Source organism: Selaginella moellendorffii, unplaced genomic scaffold (genome assembly GCF_000143415.4).
Source record: "Selaginella moellendorffii unplaced genomic scaffold, v1.0 SELMOscaffold_28, whole genome shotgun sequence".
Taxonomy (NCBI): Eukaryota; Viridiplantae; Streptophyta; class Lycopodiopsida; order Selaginellales; family Selaginellaceae; genus Selaginella; species Selaginella moellendorffii.
In genome coordinates this window covers 1261876-1270862 of record NW_003314289.1, presented here as the reverse complement: position 1 = coordinate 1270862, position 8987 = coordinate 1261876, and the positions used below count along the sequence as shown (strand labels likewise).

The 8987-nt window shown below is 43.5% G+C and overlaps 2 protein-coding genes across 8 annotated transcripts; both read right to left on the bottom strand.

Moving 5' to 3' along the window:
* Positions 1–2972: 2972 nt before the first annotated feature.
* On the bottom strand, positions 2973–4362 carry LOC112348345 (CTD small phosphatase-like protein 2). The gene is made up of 3 exons (XM_024680703.1): positions 4242–4362; positions 4053–4186; positions 2973–3964 (listed from the first exon to the last, which is right to left on the bottom strand). Exon 3 carries the CDS (start codon positions 3732–3734, stop codon positions 3018–3020), a length of 717 nt encoding a protein of 238 aa, XP_024536471.1. The 5' UTR covers positions 3735–3964; positions 4053–4186; positions 4242–4362; the 3' UTR covers positions 2973–3017.
* A 79-nt stretch (positions 4363–4441) lies between these two features.
* LOC9630402 (cingulin) lies at positions 4442–8961 on the bottom strand. Of its 7 annotated transcripts, XM_024680696.1 has the most exons (17): positions 8858–8961; positions 8667–8783; positions 8289–8507; positions 8174–8243; positions 8001–8111; positions 7358–7925; positions 6803–6914; positions 6594–6726; positions 6219–6531; positions 6031–6153; positions 5802–5966; positions 5664–5748; positions 5551–5615; positions 5175–5495; positions 5075–5116; positions 4920–5024; positions 4442–4846 (listed from the first exon to the last, which is right to left on the bottom strand). In XM_024680696.1, exons 9-14 carry the CDS (start codon positions 6498–6500, stop codon positions 5187–5189), a joined length of 1029 nt encoding a protein of 342 aa, XP_024536464.1. In that variant the 5' UTR covers positions 6501–6531; positions 6594–6726; positions 6803–6914; positions 7358–7925; positions 8001–8111; positions 8174–8243; positions 8289–8507; positions 8667–8783; positions 8858–8961; the 3' UTR covers positions 4442–4846; positions 4920–5024; positions 5075–5116; positions 5175–5186. The 7 variants fall into 7 exon arrangements, with proteins under 7 accessions (XP_024536464.1, XP_024536466.1, XP_024536463.1 ...); XM_024680698.1 differs by lacking the exons at positions 8174–8243; positions 8289–8507; positions 8667–8783; positions 8858–8961 and having other exon boundaries at positions 4442–4866; positions 8001–8128; XM_024680695.1 differs by lacking the exons at positions 8174–8243; positions 8289–8507; positions 8667–8783; positions 8858–8961 and having other exon boundaries at positions 8001–8128.
* Between the last annotated feature and the right edge of the window lie 26 nt (positions 8962–8987).

Sequence of the window (8987 nt, the reverse complement as noted above, 5' to 3'; positions counted from 1 at the left end):
GAAGCAACTTGGAACAGTCCTAGAGCAACTAGCATCCCAATACTAAAACTAACATGCAAAACGGAGCCAAACAGAGTCTAACGCTATTTTAGCATATCGGTGGCCTAACACGAGGATATGGGTACTCCACCAGCTAGTATGGAATGGAACTTGGGTTTAAACTTAAGCCGAACACAGAACAAGGACAGGCACGCAAGTAGGAGCTAGACTATGCCTTAGGTTAGTCGACCATACCCGACCTACCCATTATCCCTATTATACATTTGAAACCCCCCATAGCTGAGGAACACACGCTTTGGGCTTTCACCCCAAGCCTCCCTTAGTATTAGGAGTTAGTCTCTGGGACAAGCTCGAAACTTACTAAATATGGAATGGCACTAGAATGTGAATTTGGATACGGGATGAACACCATTGTGTTCAGGCCAATCTCTACATTTCGTAGATATACCAAATGAGCAAATCTAGACACTTTCCATAAATAGCATTTGGGACCAAAATGAGACTAACACAAAGGGCATGATAGCGAGGGTGTTTGGCAAACATGGTAAGCTATCATCTAGCGATATTGAGGGACTAGTCTCAATACGCGAAGGTTTTTGTCAAGCCAGTGCAAGACAGAGCAAAAGAGAACTAACAAGTTGGGCCGAGTATGCTCAACTAAATAGACACTTAGGAATTCCTTCCTTATACTCATCCGGCCAAGTACAGATGCGAAGCCCAGTTTACTAACACTTGAACAAGAGGGGTTGATAAAGAATCCAGCAATACTAACCTCCTGCCATTGTGGCAGTAAGGAAAGAGTGTCCATAAGGATTGGCCGACAAATAATTTTCGATACCCGAAGTCACATTTGCGACAGTTACTAACCTCAAAAGTATAACTCTAAACTAAAATAAAGAAATTTGAAAACCATTGCAATCCATAAAACACCATACCTATTAACCATCCTTTAAGACTCATTAACTTGAATAACCATCAATATAAACTATTTCTACATCTTCCTATCGATCAATCTCATTCATTCTCACTTCATTGTTAGGGCTAGACCCTTTTACCCAAAGTGATGGGATAAAGAGGAGAAAAAAATTGAGGAAAAAACATTGTAGAAGAAGAAAAAGTCAAAAAAAGTATCATAAAATAAATTTTTATAAACTATCAAGGTGAAAATAGGGAAATAAAAAGAAAAAAATGTGCTCAAAGTTTGGAAAATAAAAATTTATTATTATAAAATATTTCAGCTATCACAAGATAAATAAAAGATTCACACCACCTCAACACACAACTTGAAAAGGGAAAATTAATAAAAAAGTCCACACTCTCAAGGGAATATAGAAAATCCTCAACAATAATAGTAAAAAAAGGGCTCTTAGTGGCACATATAACTAAGGATACATATTCAACTTCAACCCAAAACTCTGATAAAAGTAATATAAAATTTAGAATAGGGGAATAATTAACACTAGAATTAATCAAAGATTTTACCAATGAAACAAAGTTAAGATTCTTAGCTTCATGTACATGCTCAACATTTAAATTAATATGAAGAGATTAAAAACACCCAATTTAACATTGAATTGAGAATGATAATCATAAGAGTCACAAATAATCAATATTTAAAAAAAAAAATTGCAAATGAGAAAAAGACACTAGGAACATGAGAAAGTGGCTTAGGCTGAAAAAAAAAAAATTGGAAAAAAGTAGAAGGCAAAAGAAAGTATTAAATGATAAATTAAAAGATTGATATTTACCCTACAAAAATCTTTAATTTGTCTTTAAAGCTATTTCCAAGGTAATTGAATTCCTTATCAACAAAAATCTACTCAAGTTTGTAACATCATCTTCCCATAAACTTAATCCTTGAATATTCTCCAAAAATCAAATTCCATCATCCATATTGATGTCACAATCAATGAGAGATAGTAGGATACTAAAATTAGGAAATACTATGTAATAACATCCTATAGAAGTTAACAAGAGCAACACACTAAGGATGGGAATATAATCATGCCCCATAGCACTAAATCTAATAAAGCACTATTAGTATCCTCAAGTGATATACTCTTTGATCAATGATAGTGTGGTATAGCAAAAGAAGAAAATATAATGAATATTGAAAAGGAAGAACAAATCTAATATCTACAATCTTAGATTTGGAGAAAAAATAATTAGATTAAAACAAAAACACAATCCTAAACACTAAGCAAACCATTAGAAAAAAGTTTTGCCTTCCCAAGGACAAATTGTAATGCTCTTTATATTCACAAATAGGAGTATATTAATTAGGGTTTAAACCCTTGTTTATATATAAGAATAGATTCAGTTTATATGCTATATTACTATAATTAATGTATTATATACATGCATATATTTATAGATCTTATATATAAAAATATAAATCTTTTCTATTGAATTGGAAATATGAATATATTAAAAATACTTATCTATTTATAAGCGAATAAAATATATATTGATTTAGCCATATTTCACATAATTATACTATGATTTGCTAATAGATTATAGTATATTTCCTGTATACAGAAATATAATTAAGTTCTGCTACAGAAGGAGCAGCTTAGGTGAGAGATTAGTAGACTACATGCACAAGAAGAAACCCCAAACACTTTTATTAGTTTGGAGTTCATTATGGATGAATTTAACAAAATGGAAGCAGTAAAATAAAACATTCCCAAATTGAATAAAACATGATGTGCAATTTTAAATATAATAATACGCTTTTAATTTGTGACCTTGGTTTGCTTAAGCAAACCAACACATCAACAATATGAAGTATATATTAATTTTTTTCTTTCTCTTTCTTTCTGTCAGCCCACTAGAATATTCTTGAGTCCTAATGTTTTAGTGAAAAAAAAAAAAAAAACGGGACGGACAAATGTCTTATCAGCTGAGGTGCAAACTTAAAATGCGTAATATGGAATACATGTATTTGTTTTCCAAATAGTATAATAGTTAAAAAAACAGAATAGACTTTTGTTTATTATATAGTTTTAACGGTGCACTTAGCCGCGTACCTTGCAAGCGTGAGGGCAAGCAGCAATCTTCTGCAGCACCCTGCTCTCCCTCAGTTTCCTCATCTCATCCCTCACATCCTCCACCAAAGCCATCTTGACGAGAAGCTCGCCCACCTCCTTGAGCTTGCTACACGCTTCATGGCGACCATCATGGACGTAGTGCGAGATGACAATCAGATTGTCCGTCTCAGGGCAGCCCCCTCTCCGGCAGTCGTCAACCATCACCACCTTTCGCAAATCCCTCCCCAAATTCGCCAGCTTCTTGTCCACCCTGTAGAGCCTGTGAGAGAACACGTCGGGCAAAACCTCCAAAACCCCGTCCGCATAGCGCTTGCGAGAGCCGGTCCATAGAACGATCTCGTAATGCTTGGCCATGGTGTGCAAGAACTCGTCCACTCCGGGTCGCTTGGCCACGAAGTATGAGCAAACCTTACCGCCGGGATCCGAGCCGTGGTGATCCAGCAAGCACGACACAAGTGTGTTATCTAGATCCAGCACCAAGACCGGCTTGCTGGTGCGTGGAGGAGGCAAAAAAGGAGGCTCTCGAGGCAGCGTCTTACCGTCATCGTCCACCTCTTTTACCTTGGAATCGAAGAAGCTCCAGGTGCCGTCGCGATGCTTGCGCTTGGCGTGGGAGAAGTCCGCCTCTTTGTAGCAGCTCTGGTCGCCGATGCGATTGCCCTCCACCACGCACAAGGCCTTCATCGGTTGCAAAAACCACAAAACCCTAGCCTTACATATAGTGGATGTAGCAAATCTCAACCGTTCATTACACCTTTTTCCATCTTCGTGACTTTGATGCTAGACAATGCTTTTGGAGGAGTGTCTTGAAAGACTCCATCTGATCTTCAAACTGGCTGCGCAGCTCTGGCGTCGAGATGTCGAGAGCAGCTCAAACCGGCAGCCATTTCTCGCAGCTCTCGGAGTTTGTCGTGCTGCTCTTGCGCCCGCAGTTTGATCGCATCCGAAAAAGAAGCAAAAGAAGAAGCTCACTTAGTGGAAAAAAAGAAGAGGATGATCTACCTGAGAATTCTCATCGGAGGTAAAACGTCCTCCACGCTCCATTCCTTTACGTGCTCGCCAACGATCACTCGCAGCAGCCCCTCGTACAAAACTCTAGAGTTGCATAAGGTGTCCTCTCTCGGGAGAGGATACCACTGTTATCAATCGAAAGTTAAAGATCTGTTAGATATATATACAAAAAAAACTCACATCGTTGTTCTTCTAGAGCTTTCCACAGAGATACTTCCCAGTTGGACAAACTTCTTTGTCTCGTCCAGCTTTTGCGATCGATTTCTTCCGTGTTTGATCTCCTCGACTGGCATTGAGCTCTGAAAGCTGCACAAAAAAACATCATTCTTTTCAAGCACTATCGAACAAACTAGACTTGCCAGGCAGGGAAGACTTGTCAATTCCTCCACATTTAGTACCGACGATGCCTTCCACATCGAGGACTGTATAGTTCCACTTGGACTCATTAGAGAAAAAGAAGAGAGAGATGGGATCTTGGCAGCCTTTCTCTATGTTGTCAAAGATCTCCTGACGCGCGACATCGAGTACCTCCTTCCAGTCTATAGTGTCGATAGAGATCACACCAGCGAGCTTCCGTGGCTTGGGTGACGAAGAGCTTAACCTTCCCTACAGAAAAAAAATGTAGTAATTGCCAGAGAGACTAGGATGAAATGAACAAATGACAAGTGTCTCCACGGTCAGCTCCAAATTTGCGCTTGTTCCGCCGCTCCAATGTTTCTACCATGTCTTTGGTGAAAATAGTCACGGGAGAGAAGCACTTGCGATTTTCATCGATAGAAGATTCACTGAAAAACAAAACCATAATCTAGAGAAGGACAAAAAAATAAAATTTAAACAAAAAGGTAGTGAAAAGCTTACAACAAGTATGAGAGCCATGGTTTTCATCTCCAGCTGCTTAAATCGATTGAACCCGGGCATCTGTGATTCGATTATCAAAAAAGGGTACTGTGGTGGAGTATCGTCGTGCTTGCATCCATAATATTCATATCTTCATCCTCACAATACTCATCGTCATCTTCATCGTCATAATACTTCCTCCTGATAGCCATCTCAACCTAGAACAACAAAGCGACGAACTTGAATAGTTCTCACAAGTTGCTAAAGTAAGCCCACCTTTTATCATCTTCAGTCTTCAATGTGCTTGCTCGAAAGAACCACGAGAACTATGACATGAAGGAGGAAGACGTACCCCACTACCAGCGCTTTAAAGGCGAGGCTCGTCCGGAACACGCCAAGGCTGCTGCTCAATCCTCCCCGGCTAGGATACTTTCTCTGAGGCTCTGATGGATCCATTAGCAAGTGCTTCACTCCGATCTTGTTCCTCTTCACCGTGTGAGCCAAGCTCTCCACGAGCTGATTCTTCCGTGCTTGGTTTGCATGCTCTACTCGCGCCTCCAAGTTGTCACGCTCGATAGTTAGCTTCTCGGCCTGTGCCTGGCATAGGAAGAAACTAGAACGCAAAGCTGAAGCAAGTTTGAAAACCACATACTTGCTTGGCCGTAAGTTGCTCTGTAAGGGATCGTAAGCGCCGCTCCAAGTCCTTTTCTCGCTGAGCTGCTTGACAACCGTAAGCTCGCGACAACCAAGTAATCCAAAACTCACTACCAGACGAAGGCCATGCCAGGGCCTCGTTTTCTACCATCGACAGCTCCTTTCTCGACTCTGCAGCCTTTGTTTGCCACTTTGCCTGCACGATAATGGCGCATGTCTATCATAGCATCGTGGAGGCGAGTTTATTACCAGTTCGGCTCTCAGTGACTGAAGCTCGCTCGCCTCTTCCTCCTCCAGAGGCGAGGCCTCCTGTACCTTCTCCTCTAGCTCTTCAATACTATCGCGCTGCGCACGCAACTCTTCCTCCAGGCAATCGTACTCTTCTCTCAGCTTCTGCTCCAGCTGTTCAAGCTCCTACATTCATATCACAGCCAAATAAGCTCATGAAATAAACCTTTTTTTTTTCTTTTCAACTTACCTGAAATGATAATTCAAGCTCCTGTGCTTCACGGGAGCGATCAACTGCCTGCTGCTCAGTTGCAGCCAGTGCCTTTTTGTAAGCCGCAATGTCAGATTGCAAAGTCGACTCTCTCACCTGAGCCTGGAAGAAAGCAACACCAAAGTGAGCAGCCACCACAAACGTTGCGGACACCGACACTGCAATACCTGGATGCGTGAGGCCGAGTGAGCGTGAAGCTCAAGTGCCAGTGCCGACTGCGAAGCCAATGATTCCGCGTGCAAGTGAGGCAGACCCTGTGCAATGTTTGCCGGAGGCAAGCGGTGCCTCAGCTGCTGCAAACTCCGCTGGAGCTCCGAAGCTCTTCTATCCAGCCTCTCAATCTCTTGGAGCTGGTCCGGAGTAAAAGCGAGAAACGCATTGGCGGCAGGAGATTCCGGGTCGGAACCACCTCCAACAACATCAGCTGCCCAGGCGAGCAAACCATCCATAACTTCCAGTACTTTGGTTGAGGGCGCTATCCTGAAAGTACACACAAGTTCCATTAGAGCAGCCTTAAGTATGATGATTTTGGCTTCACTTACCGATTGTAATAACTCACTCGGCTTTCCTCAAACACTGCCTACATCAAGAACCGTCCAGACTATTCTAAATACCATGTGGGACTGGTCCAAATCTGGCCGAAAATCACACACCCAGTGAGTTTAGCTGGCGGGCCTGACAAAAACGCAACAGAGATCAGATATCATGTCGAAGATGGACCCGGGATTCGGAAGCAAGGCAAAGAAGTCACCTCAAAGTGAAAGCGGCACCCTGCTAGAAAGCTGCTTGTACAAGCTCTCTAGAATCAATGCTCCAAATGAGACGAAGAAACCATCACAAAGTAAATGCCACTGGCTGATGAGCTGACGGAAAGAACAATCTGTGAGAACAGTGGAACCACACGAAATTCTCTCTGCATTTTTTTCTTTCTTTTTTCTTTTCGCTTGTTGACTTCGCCAGAGAGGAGAAAAAAATGGAAATAACTGGTAAACCAGGCCTTACAGGCAGAACAAGCAGAACAACAGGCATGATCACAGGAGATTATTCTCATTCCTCTACCCAAAATGGGAACCCAAGAAAAAAAAAATTCAAAAAAAAAACGAAAAATCGCCACTCTCACTCACACCGATCTGGCAGCTCAGGCGCGGGGCGGGGCAACTCACAGGTAGCGAGAGCGAGCGAGAGAGAGAGAGTAATTACGCTCGAAGTAAGAATGCGAATAAATACACAGCCACATTGCCATGATTGCAGCTCCAGGCCGATGAATCACGAAATCAAAGCTGGAGGAGATCGTCTGAGCTCTCACCTGAGTGAATTCCAGCCGCCGCGCCGCCGCCGGCGCTGCTCGCTCGCTCGCTCGCTCGCCGATCGTCCAAACCCTAAACAAGGCCCATGAGATCCCCAGCGCCACGTGGCACTAAGCTGGCGGCCTAGATTTTATCTCAAAGACGCTTTTAAACATTCCTTCGTGGCGTATGGCCGAGCGACGCGTGGCGCGCGCGCATTCGCGGGCAAAGTCCACAGAGACAATCAATCAAACGCCGCGCAAGCTTGCTCGTCGAGGCTGGGACGAAGATAATGCGCCTTTAGTCCTCGGATTCGCAGTCCAAATGCTAAACTACGCGCGAAATTATTCGCGAGCACGCCAGTGTTTTCCTCACTCAGTCCTTCGCAGAGTCTTTGTTGCCATGGAAGCTGCCAAAGTGGAGCATTGAAACAAGAGGCTGTTTTATAATGCAAAAGTAGCAACAAAGCAAACACTCGCCTTGTTTGTCACTCGGGCAAATCCAAGTTGTTGTTTGCGAGAGATCCTCCGGCCAGCATTTCGCCAGCGGGCGGTGTCGCCTTGCTCTTGCTTCCAGCCGGTTGCCGGCCTGTGGAGTTAAGTCCGAGAGAGAGAGAGAGAGAGTTCTCACACTCCATTCAAGATTTGAGAAACTCCAAAGTACCTCTTTTGGAGTTTTCTCGGCGTGCCATCTCCAATCTCGCCCACCGCTCCTGCTCTTTGTCCACGAATTATCACAGCTACTGGATCCCTTGGGAATGTCGAAGCGATCGCACTGTTCCAACAGCCACTTAAGTTAAGCAGCAAGTGACTAAGATAACCACACGACACCATCACCGGTGGAGAGAAATAGTACGAGAAGTCCTTGCCGGCTCACCCAAAATGGAAACGACCTCGTTCTTGTCACCTGAGAGAATATCAGCTTACACCCCAAAGCCATATAATCGATTACCTGCGCTGCCTGTGTGTCCATCCACATCCACCTCCTGATCACTTGACAATGTGCGTGTCGAGAGCTCCAGCAGTTTCAAGTTGGCGAAGGTGGCTGGCACGCAAGATCTGTCAAGCTCCGCCCCACCTCTCGCTGCGGCGCTGTACTATTCCTGCCGGAGTATCATAGCTGCTGCGATTAGTATTGCTTGTGCATCCCGCTACTTTCAAACGATATCATCTATGCACAAGGAAACAAAAAGCCAAGGGTGAGGCAAGAGCATGAAAGGAATATCGAGCAAAACAAAACCCGTGGAGAAAAACAAGGTGGAAACATAAAATAGAAAGAGGAGATGGAAGGAAAAAACGCGTTCCAGAGCAGCAGTGAATGCGATGTTACCTGCTGTGAGTGACAGTCTCTCCTTGGTATATATACACGATATATATGTCGGGTCTCCATCTCCCTATTAGAGCTGTGAGCACACAACTCCTTTCCGCGGGGAGTCCGCTGCAACCCCTGAAAAGAAAAGGAGAGATGGAATGCAGGACCGCATGAGAGTGTGCAGTGTGATACAACGCACAAATACATACCTCACAACACAAGTCCATCCTTTCTCTGATACTGTGCCAGGGGAATGCGGAGAGAAGCCACTTAAGATGTGGTCTGTTGCCCGTTTGCAAGTACCTTGTGAATCACACTCACTGTCAGTAGGATCCTGCA

Bases quoted from the DNA above. Each gene is read 5' to 3' on its own strand.
- LOC112348345 (XM_024680703.1), bottom strand. From the start codon at position 3,734: ATGAAGGCCTTGTGCGTGGTGGAGGGCAATCGCATCGGCGACCAGAGC.
- LOC9630402 (XM_024680696.1), bottom strand. From the start codon at position 6,500: ATGGATGGTTTGCTCGCCTGGGCAGCTGATGTTGTTGGAGGTGGTTCC. The intron at 6,154-6,218 runs GTATTGCAGTGT...GCTTTCTTCCAG, and splicing joins ACTCGGCCTCACGCATCCAG to GCTCAGGTGAGAGAGTCGAC. The intron at 5,967-6,030 runs GTAAGTTGAAAA...ATATGAATGTAG, and splicing joins AGCTTGAATTATCATTTCAG to GAGCTTGAACAGCTGGAGCA.